Source organism: Oryctolagus cuniculus, chromosome 9 (assembly GCF_964237555.1).
Source record: "Oryctolagus cuniculus chromosome 9, mOryCun1.1, whole genome shotgun sequence".
Classification (NCBI taxonomy): domain Eukaryota; kingdom Metazoa; phylum Chordata; class Mammalia; order Lagomorpha; family Leporidae; genus Oryctolagus; species Oryctolagus cuniculus.
The window spans coordinates 63,427,799-63,444,214 of NC_091440.1; the positions used below are offsets into that span (position 1 = coordinate 63,427,799).

General features: G+C 42.3%; 1 protein-coding gene and 1 long non-coding RNA gene across 2 annotated transcripts in view; one reads left to right on the forward strand and one right to left on the reverse strand.

The window, feature by feature from the left end:
• LOC138843794 (uncharacterized) overlaps positions 1-16,416 on the forward strand; it is a 159,010-nt gene that overhangs the window by 92,787 nt on the left and 49,807 nt on the right. The gene's annotated exons all lie outside the window — the stretch shown is intronic.
• Positions 11,936-12,751, reverse strand: LOC100340237 (large ribosomal subunit protein eL21). The gene has a single exon (XM_017343625.3). The coding sequence runs from the start codon at positions 12,461-12,463 to the stop codon at positions 11,978-11,980; it is 486 nt and encodes a 161-aa protein (XP_017199114.1). The 5' UTR covers positions 12,464-12,751; the 3' UTR covers positions 11,936-11,977.

A 16,416-nucleotide genomic window follows, 5' to 3' on the forward strand; every position in this document is an offset into this window, starting at 1 on the left:
GAGGGAAACCCTGTCCTATCACTGTTGTTCCCATTTTCCAGATGAAGAAACTGAGCTGCAGAAAGTCCCTGTAGACTGAAGGACTCACCAAGAAAGTATTGCCTTAAGGCATCATGACTAGTAATGATAAAGAACTAAATTCCTTCCCATAGGTGATCTACTCCCTGCATGCCTGGGAGGCCTCCCTGCTTTCCCATCTCTGGCCAGGGTGCACCACTCATTCCTCCCACCAAGGGCCAGGTACCTCTCATCATCTCCACTGGAATGCTAAAGAAAGCAGAATCCATATAAGGAAGAGGCGAGACATTACTTCCAGCAGAATTGTGACACAGAGTCTCTGGACTTTATTATGATGACTGTTTAGATCATCAATACAACTTGTCCATAGAGGAAAAGGCAGACAAACCCTACACATGCCTCAAGAAGCAAATGGGATGTGGTTTGCCAGCCCAAGAAACTCCTCAACCACTGTAATATAATTTGTGTAGGAAGATGCAGTCTGAATTCAGATCATCCACTTAGATATGCACACTGCACCTCAGAGATTGTGCCTGTCTTTTATCTGTGTGTATATGAGTACAATAGCGTACACTTTGTTTTTGTACTGTACTGGAAGTTCAAGGGGCAGAGATCATGTCTGTGGGTGGCCCATTGTTTCCTGGAAGCACCAGGGCACTGTTCTGGCCAGAATCGAGCTAAAGCCATGCTTTTTGCTGATAGAGAAAGCAAAAGAAGCCTCCTTTATTTTCAGCTGTAGCATTTCTTGCAATGCAGGAGATTTTCAATCACTTACAACCATTATTAACTACTAGCTAACTGCTGCTGTTATTTTTCTTAATGACATAAATGCCTATTAGCTTTTAATTTTCTTTGTTGAGAAAGCACTGGGACTTACTTTATATCCTCCCAATTTTCTGAAAGAATCCAAAAAAGCATGAAGGAAAGAAAACCATTCAGGTATGTATGAGCCCGGAGCCTAAACATGTCAGCTTGTTTGGGTCAAGCCTCAAGACTTAGTTTTAGCTGTGAGTTACAGAAATAACACAGGCACTGTGCCCCTTGGACAAAAGTGACATCCAGTTTCAGTGTGGTGGTTAGAGAAGAGGGGCATCTTAGTCTGAAATCCTACCCATGGAAAGCCCAAAGAGAAATTCCTCCAAAATAAAATCAAATACATATTGTTGAATTGAGTGTTATTACCAGATGACATTTCCATTCAACTTCCCTCAGCCAGTGGCCCTGGTTTCCCACTCTGGAGGATGAAATCAGCCCTTTCTCATCCCCCAGGTTCAGAAGAAAGCTCCCCTCTACAAGCTGAGATGCCATTTTTTTACTTTGGAAGAGAAACAAATCATGTCATTGTCAAGGCTGTTATTGAGAACATCATGCTCTCAGCTCTACTGGCTTGCCCTCCATGAAAAGAATCAAACAAAGCTGCTTGCCATGGATTTCATCATTCTGTTTTGCCCAGCTGGGACCTCCCCCGACTCCAACCCCAATTCTACTGCCAGTTCCAATGCCCTAGAATTTGTTCCAGGAACAAGCTAAGATTCCTGCAAAATATCGGGCTTATAACAATTCTTTTTAAGAAAAACAATTCTGATGGCTGAAAGATCTCAAGAAGATACACAGTCCAAAGCCCCAAGGAGAAGAAGGAGAGGGAAGGATCAATTTGCAACCAATGAAATGTGAGCAAACATCTAATTGCCTCTGAGGGGCAGAGGCCCCGGGGTCCCAAGTCTGCTCTGACACCTGTCACCATTCCAGAATGAACCCTAGGGAGATGGTGTGCTTGGGTAGAGGCATTAGGGTCCTACCTGTTAATGTCTTGCCTTAGACCTGTACCTAGGTCCCTTATTGATTATATTGTCAACTCCTTCACTGTTGAGGCAGAACAAAAATGCAGTAATTTCCTGTGGAGTTGGGAAAATACAAAGAATAATGTGTGTCCCTCAAACAATGTTATTTAACAGTCTGTTGAAGCAGGAGTGCGGCTTCTGTGAAGCCAGACGCTTTTATTATATTTGTTTTGAACACACACACATATAATGCGAGTGCGCATTTGTGTGTGTGTGTGTGTGCGTGTGAATGAGAAAAAGGGAGGCAGAAAGAATATGGGGGAAGAGGAGGAATCTCCTTTTTTCTTTTTTTCTTAAGTTGTATTAATAAAGCTTTCTTTGAAAAATTCAGTTTTTCTAGAACTTACTTTCTAGAAATGCCCAAAAGAAAATAATAGAGTCCATACAGAGTAACAGAAGTTGTTTAAAAAGCAATACATTGGAGGCAGGAATAATTAGATTTTTGGAGATTTTTTTTTATTTTTAAAATATTTTATACTCTAGAAATAATGAGATTTGAATTGCTCACTCTTGAAGACTGTGATTTGAAGAAAGTGACTTTATATCCTTGAATCCTCATTTCCAACCCAAATTTCTTGGAAATTAACAGGATACTTGTGAGTATAATATAAAGTAGATTCCATAATGTGCACAGAAAAGATACTTAAGAACAGTAACAGCCAACATGCGTTTAGCTTTTATATACCAGGCCCTGGCTTCAGTGCTTCTCCTTAAAGACATCATTCATTTTATCTTCATCACCACTTGAGAGGTAGATGCTAAAATTGTCCCCATTACACAAAAATGTGAGGCTTAGAAAGTTTTGCCTGAGGGGCCATCTTTATGAGGTAGTGGGTTAAGTCTCTGCCTGCAATGCTAGCATCCATCCCATAAGGGCACCAGTTCTGGACCCAGCTACTCCACTTCCAATCCAGCTCCCTGCTAATGCACCTGAGAAGGCAGCGGAGGATGGCCCATGTGCCTGGCCCCCTGCACCTACATAGGAGACCTGGAGGAGGCTCCTGGTTCCTGGCTTTAACCTGGTCCAGCCCAGCCCCAGCCGGTACAGCCATTTGGTGAATGGAAAATCTCTCTCCTGGTCTTGCCTCCTCTTTCTCTGTCTTTCAAATAACTAACTAACTAACTAACTAAATAAATAAATAAATAAATCGAAAGAAAGCTCTGCCTGAGGACAGCAGCTGTTAAAGTGGTGGGGACAGGATTTTAAACTAGTCCTGGCCTTACCTACTGTGTCCTGTGTTGAGGCTACAAGCCACATCCAATGAGCCAGATCTGGCCCATGGGTATGTTTGCTTTGGCTCACAGTATTTATAAAAATACACTTGTATTAGTTGCCAAGACTTCGAAATTAGGAAAGATTGCATAATTCTGGTTCTTTGGCTTCCCTACAAATCTTTGGCTCTGAGCTCCCTGTCCCAGCATTTTCACACAGCATGACAGGCTGAAACTGTGCTGTGGCCATCATCTTCAGACAGTCAGGAGTTGGTGATGGTCCCCACGATTCCTTAGCTTCATACATTCACCTACCCACCAAGCCCTTGGAGACATGTAAGGGTTGACCTCTCTCCTTTCCCATCCATCTCCCTTACTACAGTCATAAAGGCAACTGGGAAGTGAACCCATAGATGAAAGACCCCCTTTCTCTCTTTCTAGCCCTCCCTTTCAAATTATAAAGTAAATTTAAGCAAAGGGAGGGAGGGGGGGAGGGAGAGAGAGAGAGAGAGAGAGAGAAGTTTTATTTTGGTGCAAAAACTCATTAAAATGTATGCATAGTTCTTTTAGCATTCCATGAACTTTTTGAGGAGTCCTCATGTGTAGGTGGTCTTGTTCATATTTTAACTTAAAAAGCTTTAATGATTCCTAACCTTCGTAATATTTTCCATGGGTTTTGTTGTTGTTGTTTGATCTAAGAACATGATAATATTTGTATGCTACACTGGGCTGCTGTGATGTGCTAGACATGGCCAGCTGTGCTGGAGGAAACAGATGTCATGGCAAACTGTGACCCTTTAGCATCACACAGAGACACTGGGTACACTTGCATGGGAGGTCCCAGAGTGCAGGAGCCAGTCCCATGTCCTCACCTGCATGCTCAATAACTTTGTTTCTAGAACCTTATCCTGCAGTCAGGATGATCTCAATGCATGATGCATTGGTCACAGTCTCATCCCCAGGCTCTCAATTAAGCTCCAGTTTGATGGCAATAATCACTCCCCCTTCAATGTTACTCAAATCGTGCCCATATTATCAGACCAGCTCATGCCCATCTCCTCCACAATGCTTGCTTTGGTGGACATCAGCCAATAGTGCTTCACCCATACTCCAAGTGATTCTTGATGGCTTAATGTACACCAGGTACTGAATCAGTGTGGGGAACCATACTTTTAAGTGACATATGAGTGCTTCTGCCATTGTGAAACTTATTCAAATAGGAACACAAACAAGGAGCAAGGGAAGAGTCCACTTTAAATTGCAGTGTGCCCAGAGGCATCATAGAACCAATACAGGGATGTATTCGGTTTTGGGGGCTGCTGTACCAAATTACCACAAAGTTGGGGGGAGGTTATAGTAACAGAAATGTATTTTACAGTTCTGGAGAATAAATCAGGACTTGAAAATGTTTCTGGGAGTAGCACATGCAACAGTCCCTCAGCAAAGTTAAGCATGCTGGATTCCTGGACTAAAGGAAGCCTGATGTGTCTGAAGAGTGAGACACAAGGTAGAAGGGGTAAGAGAGGCAAGCAGGAAGAGTAATTAGGACCAAACCTAGTAACCATGCGCAGTCATTTGGACCAATGACATGGGATGCGTTAAGAGTTTGAAGCAGTGGAAGAACATAATTAAGATTTAGAGATGGCTTTGCCTGCAGTGTGGAGAATGGTTTGTGGCAGGCTGGGATTGGAACCAAGAATATTGGTTAGGAAACAATTGCACAATTCAGTGCATTCCAAATTACAATAAATAAATTAGATAAATAATGTGGAAGGGGATGGAGAAACGTCGATAAATTCAAGGAGTTACTGAGAAGATAGACTCAACAGGACATGTTCAGTGGGGAAGCCAAGAATGAGGCCCATGCATCTGTCTTCTGGTTGGAACAGTGTTGCTGCTGAGGTAAGAATGGGCCAGGAGGTGCTTGTAAGACCACCAGTTGGAGACTCAAAGGTGAGCATTTGAATTGAGAGGGCATGGAGGAGAGATCCAAGGCTGCAAACACAGACTGGAGAACTGCTGGCATATGGGCAGAGGACAAGACACTGAAGCAAGTGGCAGAAGACACAGAGGGCAGCAGCTACCAGCATTTAGCTATGTGTGATGTTTATCAGACAATTGGAAACTTGTTAGCACTTTTCCTAATCTCCATAACTTGTATTTTCTTTTGCTGAACAACTCAAGCACAGTATTGTTCTATTATGCTCTCCAACTATTTTATAGACTTGGGAATCAAAGCAAGAGTTCAGAACAGGGGCCCCACAGGGCTGGATATTAACTGTTCTGAGCCTGAGCTGGAAAACAGGAAGAGAAGATAATCCACATTTCTTTAATCCTTCTCCAAAACCCCGTCACCCAATGTCACCATCAACTACCATGCTAAAATTCTGTTTCTCTTAAATTATAATTAAATTCTCCCAATTAGGTAGTTTTTGTTTTGTCCAGTGTGTTTCCTTCAACTTCCCCCCTGCTCCTGTTAAATCTTATTTGGCAACACCATCCAATAAAACTTCCTGCAATAATGGAAATGTTCTGTATCTGTGTTGTACAAGAGATCTTCAAAAAGTTCATGGGAAATGCACATTGTGGGAAAACTGTGTATTTTAATTTTTTGCACCAATATGAGCTTATCTTTTAATTCCTTTTTTTCAGTTAGTTTTTCAAAGTTTCCTCTTGTAGTTTGGTAGTCACTTGCTGCAGGTGGCGATTGAGCTCTTGAATATGGCTAGTGCAGCTGAGGAACTGAATTTTTACCTTTAATTACATTGAAATACCCATATGTGGCTGGTGGCTACCACATTGAACAGCAGAGCCATATAACCTTCAGTGAACTCGGAATTCATTTCCTTGAGAAAACTTAATCCTCCCAAAATCAGACCTCCCAAAATAGAATGATCTCCACATTCTATGCTGTCTACAACCTTGTACTTCTAGAAAACTAATGGGGCTCATAATTCTGAATAATTATTTGTTTAATGTTTGTCTCCCCTAATAAGTCAAACTCTGGGAGGGAAGGGGCTGCATCAGATACTCCTGTGTTTCCAGTAACTGGCACAGTGTATGACACTTAATGTTTGTTCAATAAATATTATTGAAGAAATGAATGATCGAGTGATTCAGTAAAATATCATATGAGAGTATGTACCCTGTGCATATGAGGGGTCTTTGAAAACTTCATGGAAAATACATATTATGAAAAAACTGGGTGTGAGCACTGGCATTGTGGCTTAGTGGGTAAAGCCACCACCTGCAATGCCAGCATTCCACAGGGGTACCAGCATCCCACAGGGCTGCTCTACTTCCAATCCAGCTCCCTGCTAGCATGCCTGGGAAAGCAGTAGAAGATGACCCAAAAAAGTGTTTGGACCCCTGCCACCCTTGTGGGTGACCTAGATGAAGCTGCTGGCTCCTGGCTTCAACCTGGCCCAGCCCTGGCCATTGTGGCTATCTGGGGAAAGAACCAACAGTTGGAAAATTCTCTATCTTTCTCTCTCTTGCTCTCTTGCTCTCTCTCTCTTCCTCCCCCTCTCCTTCTCTCTCTCTCTCCCTCCCTCCCTCTTTCTATCCCTCTCTCTTTACTCTTTCTAATAAGTAAATAAATCTGTAAAAAAAAAAAAAAAAACAGGTTTGGATTTCAAAATAAATATTGCACAAAAATAAACTCACCTTTTCATTCCATTTTCCACAAACAGTTGGAAATACTCTCATGTTTTAAATAGTTGGCCACAATTTTAATCATCAAGTGGGTAGTTATAGGAAGTTCCTAGCTCAACTTAGTAGAAATTAAGACTTACAAGGGAGGTACACATCTGACATGCTGAGTTTGGGGTATGTGGAGTTTGAAGTGCTAACTTTATACCCTTGATCCTATGGTCAACTAAAGTCTTAAAGTCTCTTCTAGTTCATTATGGCACACAGCATCTCCTTTCTCTTGCACTATGAAGTTTGTTTCTACTTGTCATTAACACTTTTCATGTTCCCCTAGATGTTACATCAGTGCTCAGCTTCTCAAAGTTGCTCTGAATCCCAGTGTCCTGATTTCAGCTTCCAGCTTTGTATGCTTTGCAGTGTTTAACATATTTACAAAACTCTTAATCTGGTTAATTTTTAAACATTGATAATGTCAGGAACTGTGGCATGGCACCGAAGACCTCCCTCCAGACACCAAAATGTGCAAGTCGGCACCCTTTAGATATGTCTTTAAAAAATTATTTTTATCTCCTTGAACAATGGAAACACACACACACACACACAGAGAGAGAGAGAGAGAGAGAGAGAGAGAGAGAATCTTCCACCCACTGGTTCATTCCCCAAATGCCTGCAACAGCTGGGGTAGAGGCAGGCTGAAATCAGAAGTCTGGAACTCCCTCCAGGTCTCCTGTGTGGTGGGCAGCAGGGCACCAAGCACTTTAACCATCATCTGCTGCCTCTTGACATGCATTAGCAGGAAGCTGGATTGGAAGCAGACCAGCCAGAACTTGAACTAGCACTCTGATATGGGATGTAGGCATCCCAGTGGTGGTTTAACCTGCTGTACCACCACACCCACCAGGGAAGTGCCTTTTATATAGTTGAGTGATGCTTGCCTTGAATGGAACTCAAGCCAAGTCAGAAGCTCAGGCCTCACTGGAATATCTGGGGACTCTTTAGCAAGCTTTGAAACTGTGCTCATCTCCAGCTGCAATTCAGCACTGTCCTTCCACTTTCTCCTAACAAAGAAGAGGAATCTAGAGGGCTTTGTAGGCCCTGTGGAACTGAACTCCTACACCATGAGCAGGCATAGGGCCAGAGCCATTTTCCCAAGTTGCATTACAAAGCATGAAGGGCAATTTCAAAAAGCCGTGTGCTGAAGGCAGTCCATGACAGAGCCAAGGTAAACAGAGACCTGATGGTTAAGTCCAACTGGTTAGGCAAAGCACAGAGCCAGTGGGGAGCCAAAGGAAGGTGTGAAAACCAGAGAGAAGGGAGGTTCACTGGGGTAGTTAGGAGGGAGACCTTCTCAGTTCTTAATTCCTGCTGCCTGGAAAAGACTGTAAAGAATCTATGATGATGAGGATGAGAGTTGAGGAGGTGGTTACCTGTGGACGGATTTGATTCAGAATAGGCAAACAAGGCATTTATCTTTAACTTGAAAGCCATTTTATCAAACACTGCAAGTGTGCTGTGCACGAGTCAATGAGAAAGAGCTTTAAAGTGCATCCCATGGTCCCAGGCAGTGGATAGACATCTCCCTGTCCAGAGCAGGGTGGTCTCTGGCTGCTCTCTGGGGTGGCTGCTGCCAGTTCCCCAGTGCAGAGGGAAGAAGAGACATGAACAGCATCCACCCTTGCTGCTCCACCTCCTGAGTTCTTCCCCAACTTCCAGGAATGGCAAGCATTCCTCCTATTACCAACAGGTACCCCTACCCCTGCACTTAATGGAAAAGGCATTCCTGTGAGCAGTCTTCACTCCTCCCTGCATGCTACATCACTGATGTCTTCTTTCTGTTTTTTTCATATGCTGAAAAGCTTCTAACAGTTAGGAAATGAATGACTTCATGTTGGGTCATCCACATGTAGTCTAATTCACTGTGAGTTGCAAGCAGGAGAGTTTGGTCACTTCTCAAGGGCCTTGGAGGTGAATCCGGTGAGTCCCTGGAGAGATCAAAGCCAGGCAAAAGAGATGGCAGGTGTAGAATCAAGGAGCAGCCCGTAGGTCCAGATTTGGCTGAAACTGAGGCAAGGGAGCATATGAAGTTAGGAATAAAACCCTGCACAGGTCTGAGAATGCCTGTGGCCTGTACTGTCATTACATTGCTACATAATCCATGGGATCAGTCAGCTTGATAATCTAGGCCCAGGCTATGAGCAGCCTGTGTAGTCCCCTGGGGGCCACTGGCCAGATGTGCTCTACTCAAAGAAAAACACTGAACAGATCCCAAACCTCAGTCCCTGAGACCTTCACATGATCAGGTTCTGTGCCCTCTGGGAAGATTCTGAAAGGCCAAACTGTCCAATCATCCCAAATTCCTAGATTTTAGCAATAAGTCTTATTATCACTTACCTACAGCATGCCAGATGCTTGCACCTAAACTGATTCACTTATTTTCTCCCAAAAATCTCTCTTCTCATGCTCATTGGCAACTGCCCTTATTCAAGTCATAATTCTGCCTTTATCTCTGATGTAACTTCCCCTGCCTCATCCACACAGAGGCCTGAGTGCACTTTCAAATGTATAAATTTGAGCAAGTCACTTCTCTTCTTAAAATTTTGTGTCCCCAGTGTCTTTGGGGGCAAGATCTACTCTCTTGAGCTCAGTATTCAGGGCCCTCTGTGACTGCCCCTGCCTCTTATCACCTCTCTTGTACCCACCCCTGAGCAGGTACACTACCTTGCACCCCCTATGCCTTTCCTAGGGTACCCTCCTTCCCTGTGGCTGCCGGCTATTTCTGATTTGTTCTGTGTGATTGCTAGCCTGTACCTGTTTGTCCTGCTGCACTCACTATACTCCTCTGTGATTGTTTGCTTTGTTTCTACTGGGGTCAATAACTCCCTCAAGGGAGCTGGAAGTGGTTCTCAAGCAGGGGAAGCTGAGTAGGCTGAAAACATTTTTTCTCTTTTTATTATAAAATAAAACTACACATACAGTACATAAACAAATAATAATAGATCTGTGGTATTAAGCTTTCATGGATGGGGTGGAAAGATTATGGGAAAAAATACCTAAAAAGGCTCCTTAGAGGCCAATAATGAATAAAAGGTTGAGAAATACTGACTTGGTTTGTTCATACATCTTTCTCATCAGCTGAACTGTGAGCATCTGGAAACTCCCCTGGGCTGAAGGAGTATCTGACACAGCATTTTAGAGGAAATATTGAATGTTGAAAGCTGAATACATGAACGAATCCTTCTAGTCTGCCTATGGGATGGCATTACTGTCCCGCTGGGGGAACATAGGAGACCAGGTGTTAAATTCTCACAGCCTCCACTCCAACACCATGGCAATTCCAGTTAGTAAGTTATTGAGCAGAAACATTTTAAACTCAGGGCTTCTAGACTTCAAATCCAACAGTTTCTCACCTAACTTTGGTATAATTGATAGAATTTATACAAAAACAGCAGAATATCTTTTCCATCTTTCCTTCAACATCCAAAAATATTCTGGCTGGGCTATCTGAAGCCAATCTGAATATCCAAGAATAAGCTTGGGAAATCAAACCTGTGATCTTGCAGACTCCAGCAAAAAGGGCTCAGCCCCACGATGGGTTTTAGTGGAACAGGGGCTTTCTATACTACTCACAAAGGAAAGGAGCCAAGGCACAACCAGATGTAGCCGAAGCCACCCACTTAGCTTGTTACCCTAACAATTAAATTAAATTAAATTAATTGTTAATAAGTACTGTTAATCTAATTAAATTAAACTTTTTAAAAAATCCAGCCTTTAGCCTTTCCCTGTGTACCACGCTGAGCAGCTCAGTGCTACGTTGTCCTCAGGAAGTGGGACTGATGGAGTAAGAAAAAATGACACACAGTGATAACGCAAGATTCGACAAGATCGTCATCATGAGACTTAGGAAATTCTAAGTCAGGAGATGAGCTACAACTGGAAGGTGATGAGGACAGCGATGTTAATAAAGATGTTTTCCTTGTTGAAAACGAAGCAAAGGAATATCTATAAAATGGTTTTATGAGTCAATTTGCTGAAACAGGAGGAGTTGAGTAGCTCAAACCATTGCTTTAGCCTTTCTGGGGTCAAGATGAGGTTTGAAACCTGATTTATGAGTTAGTTCACTCAAACTTTCTTCATTTTTCCATTCCTCCACTTAGGAGCAGAAGCAAAGCAGTGGACAAAATCCCTGCTGGGTAGCATCGCATCCTCCTAGGATGTAACCTTTGGCTTTGAAGCACAAACACTTCACACACATGGAAAAAGTGCACAACAGTTAAGTAGATGTAGAGTTCAATGAATTTTCACAAAAAGAACAAACTATTGGGACCATCACCCCAATGAAGAAATAGAACAGTGTTGATTCCCAGAGCTCTCTTTCTCCTGGCATAGGCCCAGCCTCCATCTTCTCCCTCACAGGTTACCATAGACTAGTTTTGGTTCATTTTGTACTTAAAGGAAATTCAATGATACAACAGATATTCTGTATGTCTTACTTCTTTTGCTCAGTAATGTGTATGTGAGATTCATCCAGATTGTTATATATAGCAATACTTTGTTCATTCTTGTTGTTGAAGAATTTCTTTATGTGGATTTACTGCATTTATTTGCCCATTCTAGGGTTGTCTTCACATGGGGTTATAGTGTCACTACAAGTGTTTTTCCTACATGTCTTTTGACATATACATTAGTACATATAGAAGTGAAAGTGCTAGTTCATATTATATATATATATATATATTCAGCTTTTGTAGGTTTTGCTAGATTTGAAAAGTGCATAACAACATTGTAAACCAACCATGTATAAGAGTTCCAAATCTTCACTTACCCTTGATATTCAATATGCTTTTCATTTTGGCAATTCTGATGCTTGTGTTTATGAAGCTCATGATTTAAATGTGTAGTTTCCAGGTGAGTAATTATGTTAGCGGTACCCTTTCATATGTTCACTGACTATTCAGAGTTATCTTCTTATAAACCTACCTCTCCAAGTCTGTTTACAGTCTTATTCATTTCAAGGGGATCTTTATATATTTAGATACAAGTCCTTTTTAGATATACGATTTGCAACTGTCTTATTCTAACTCATGATTTCATTTTTCAATCTCTTAATGCTGTCTCTGCTAAATGGATATTCTTGTTTTTAATGTAGCCTAATTAATCAATTTTATAGTTAGTAGGTTTTATGTGCTAATTATGAAATCTTAACCTTTCCCACTTTCTTTTTTTTATCAATTAGGTCTTATTTATTTATCTTACATTTATCCTGCCATGAATTCATAAGGAATGGGTTCCAGCAACTCAGGCTCCTTTCCATTGGTTTTGACAAAGTGGGCTTCTCTGGGTGGAGCAGGCTGATGCTTTAGTTGAACCCAGGTACCCTTCTCTTTGGCTTCATTCTTTTTCTGATCATTTTCCTTCACACGTTTCAAGAAGCTATCTCGGATCTTAGAGTGCTTAATGTGTTCAATACACACATTTATTCTCTCGGCAAGAATCTTGCCCTTCACTTGTTTGTTTACAACAATGCCAACAGCATGCTGGGTAACATTGTAGACTCTTCCAGTTTTTCCATGGTAACATTTATGGGGCATTCCTTTTTGAACAGTATCCATTCCCTTGATGTCCACAATATCACCTTTCTTGTAAATGCGCATGTATGTGGCCAAAGGAACAACTCCATGTTTTCTGAAAGGCCTGGAGAACATGTACCAGGTACCTCGGCTCTTTCCCTTTGTGTTCGTCATCTTGGCGAATTACTGGAAGATGGCGGCTCCGGCCGAAAGGCCTTTTCCCACTTTCATGAAGATATTCTTCTACATAATAGCATTTGAATCTTCCAATCCCTGAGCATGATCTATGCTTTTATTTGTTTGGATCTTTCTTCAGATTTATTGACAAATAAAAGTTGTATATACTCAACTTGTACAGCATGGTGTTTTATATTTGTGTGTGAAATGATTGCCAAATCAGGTTAATTAACATGTCCAAAACCTCACAGTTACCTGTTTTGTGTGGATGTTGGGAGTATTTAAGATCTCACTAGAGGGGCAGGCACTGTGGCGCAGCGGATTAAAGCCCTGGCCTGAAGAGCCAACATCCCATATGGGTGCTGGTTCTAGTCCCAGATGCTCCTCTTCTGATCCAGCTCTCTGCTATGGCCTGGGAAAGCAATAGAAGATGGCCCAAGTCCTTAGGCCCCTTCACCCATGCGGGAGACCTGGAAGAAGCTCCTGGCTCCTGGCTTCGGATCTGCGCAGCTCCAGCCGTTGCAGCCATATGGGGAGTGAACCAGCAGATGGAAGACCTCTCTCTTTGTCTCTACCTCTCTCTGTAACTCTGTCTTAAAAAAAAAAAAATCTCATTAGAGCTTCTTCAGTTGATCTCAGTTAGTCTTCAGTTGTTAGCATAGAGATTTTGCAAATCTTCTGTGAGATTTACATTAAGCATTTTGCCAAATATCAAGTACCTATTGCCCAAACTGCAAGAGATATTAAAAAGAAGTCTGAAATATGTGCCCTGACTTCAAAATGTTTTAGTACAGTTGTGGGACACACAACTGCAGAAAAAAAGAAAGACTGAATATGAATGAAGGAGTGCTTGTGTGATGGCAGACAATGAGAAAAGAGAGGCAAGCAACCAAAGTGGGCTGAAGTCATTGACAGGGACGTCACACACAGGGCGTAAAATCTGAGATGGCATCTGGAGAGTAGAAGGAAGCAGTCCAAGAGGGAAAACTGAAAACAGACAGAGTTTTGAGGTTAGAACAAACACAGCATGCAAAGGGACTACGTGGACATGAGTTGGCAAAAATGTCTTCGCTCTGATTCATGAGTAGGGGCACAGGTTGAGGCCTTGTGCTTAGAGGTACATAAACAAAAGAAGGAAGAGCTTCAAGCGCACTTTGGTGATAAAGTTTGTTATCTTCACCCTGAAGGTAACTCAGTCACTGTTTACTTGTCCTCACTTGACAGTCACTGGTGAATATATGGCTATCTTGAACAACTTCCTGACAATAGTAAGATTGTGAGATAGGAACTCTCACAATCATTTGAATCAGAGTACCTACTCTATAAGATTCCAATACTGGAAAATGTTCTTCTAATCTGAAAACGAGCTGCCCAAATTCTTATGGAATGTGCGATCTATTAATTCCTTTCACAGTAGACATGAACTCAAGGACCAGCCAAAAGGCTTAGATCTGACACCTATATCCAACTACTTCTCAGAAAGCTGCAGTTGTAAAACCAAGGTGTGATAACCACTGAAAGCACAAATCCAGCAGCCAAAGCTGGAGTTCCTAGAAAAACGGGCCTGGAAGTGGGCCTTCAAGTCTTAGATCACTAACCGAGGTTTTGATGCCCTATTTCCATCCTTAATAGGGCGCAGCCTTGCCAATTGCAAAGCAAAAGTCACCAATTCCTGGGGAAGCTCCAGAACACGTAGAGTCAGGCTCTCAGGTCTCCTGGGAGCTACTGGAATGAGTAAGGCCTGGAGTAGCCAAAACTGAGTCCTAATGATAAGATTCCTAATGGGACGTGAGTATGCATTTTGCCAAGATTTATTCTAATTTTGGAATTCAATTGGAAACTTCTGAACGTCATGTTCCATTTGGCTCTGGCAAAACACAGCTCTGCATTGCTTTGTGTTTATTTTATCCCTCAAGATCACAGCATGATTTACTTGTAGCTAGATTTTTGTGTTTAGTGCAAATCTCTGTTTAGAAAAACATGCTGATATTTCTTTTTCTTATGGGTCCCTGGGGGGGCGGGGGGGATGTACACAATGGGGAAAAGTTCCACTTTAAAAAAAAGTGCATACCCAATATAGAAAATTTACGCAAACAGAAGCGCCCAGAGGAGAAATATTTTATAGAGCTGGATGGTATGATGAATCCTCAAACTTGGCATAAAATAGGCGATCGGATCCAGAAAATCCTCAGGACTCTCCTACACTTAGGCAAATTAGAATCTTCAGTAGCATCTTCTTCTTGTGAAAATTTCGTACCATATTTAAACAAATATTTAGAGAGGAAATGTAACTTCCTTTGGAACTGTGTCCTCCAACCATTATACTAAGGACACTTCTTCTGCATAGGACTTCCATCTTCATCTAATTTTTCATTTACACTCAAATGAATTTCTTGGACTTTATAGGCAGAAAGCCAAATTCCCCTGTAGCTAAATTGTACTGTGGGGCCTGCACTGCGACAGATTAAGAAGAACAGCTGATGGGCCAGCATTGTGGCTAAGCAAGTTAGGCTGCCGCCTGCAACACCAGCATCGTTATGGGCACTAGTTCGAGTCTCAACTGCTCCACTTCCAATCTAGCTCCCTGCTAATGCACCTGGGAAAGCAGCAGAAGATGGCCCAAGCCCTTGGGGCCCTGCATCCACCTGGGATATCCAGATGGAGCTCCTGGCTCCTGGCTTCAGTAGCAGCTGTTTGGGGAGTGAATCAATGGATGGAAGGCCCCCCCCCCCCCCACATAACTCTGCCTTTCAAATAAATAAAATAAATTTTTAAAAGGAAAAAGCAAAGAAAGAACTGGGGATAAAGTTGCATTAATCTGGACCCTTTTGGGCCAGTGCCGTGGCTCTCTTGGTTAATCCTCTGCCTGAGGCACCAGCATCCCATATGGGCACTGGGTTCTAGTCCCGGTTGCTCCTCTTCCAGTCCAGCTCTCTGCTGTGGCCCGAGAAGGCAGTAGAGGATGGCCCAAGTGCTTGGGCCACTGCACCGGCATGGGAGACCAGGAGGAAGCACCTGGCTCCTGGCTTTGGATCAGCGCAGTTTTGAATGACCATAGCGACCATTTGGGGAGTGAACCAATGGAAGGAAGACAAGGAAGACCTTTCTCTCTCTTTCTCTCTCTCTCTCTCTCTCTCTCTAACTCTGTCAACGGAATAAAAAATAAATAAATAATCTGGACCCTTTCAGAACTTTATCCAGAAATAACAACCCTGCCAAAAGGTGATTTGTATGCTCATATAACCAAAGACACTTCTCTAGCACTTCTGGTTGGAAAGGTGAAGGATTCTGATTGGCTCAGCTGAATCATGTGCTGAAGCCCAGACCATTCACTATAATAGGAAGTGAGTCACATGCCCACATGTCATGTGATACAGCAAAGTGGATTCATTTCTGGAAGAAAGCATAATTACAGATGGTTACTTCAGAAACATTGTAAACTGACAAATCTGAAAGAAGCAAAAAATATTTAAAAATAGCTGTAGTGCTACTCCATTAGGATTTTGGAGAAAGCATTATTTCCAAATGCCATTGGTTTTCCACTGTGGACATCAAGAAGGCAACACAGCATACTGACTAGAAGCATGAGCTTTGGACTTATCTTCAAATCCTGGCAGTGTCACTTATTAGCTTTGCTACTGGGGCAAGTCACTAACCCTCTTGAAAGAGCAATCTTCTCAATTGCAGAATAAGGATGATAATAGAATTTGCCTCTTGGGTTAAAGTGCTTGGTGCAGTGTCCAGAACTTAATTAAAGATCATTGAATATTTACTATAGCTTTATTACTTTCATTAGCATCATCATAGGTAATAAGTAGAATATCCAGGAATTTCAAGGATACAGAGTTCTCGGATGTTTTTAGAACAAGAAACATCTCATCATACATTCTCTCCATTGACATTCAGCCACATCCATTGCCTTAGATCTAATTCAAATTTCCCTCTTCACC

Excerpts from the sequence above, each read along its gene's own strand:
- LOC100340237 (XM_017343625.3), bottom strand. The coding sequence starts at position 12,463 with ATGACGAACACAAAGGGAAAGAGCCGAGGTACCTGGTACATGTTCTCC.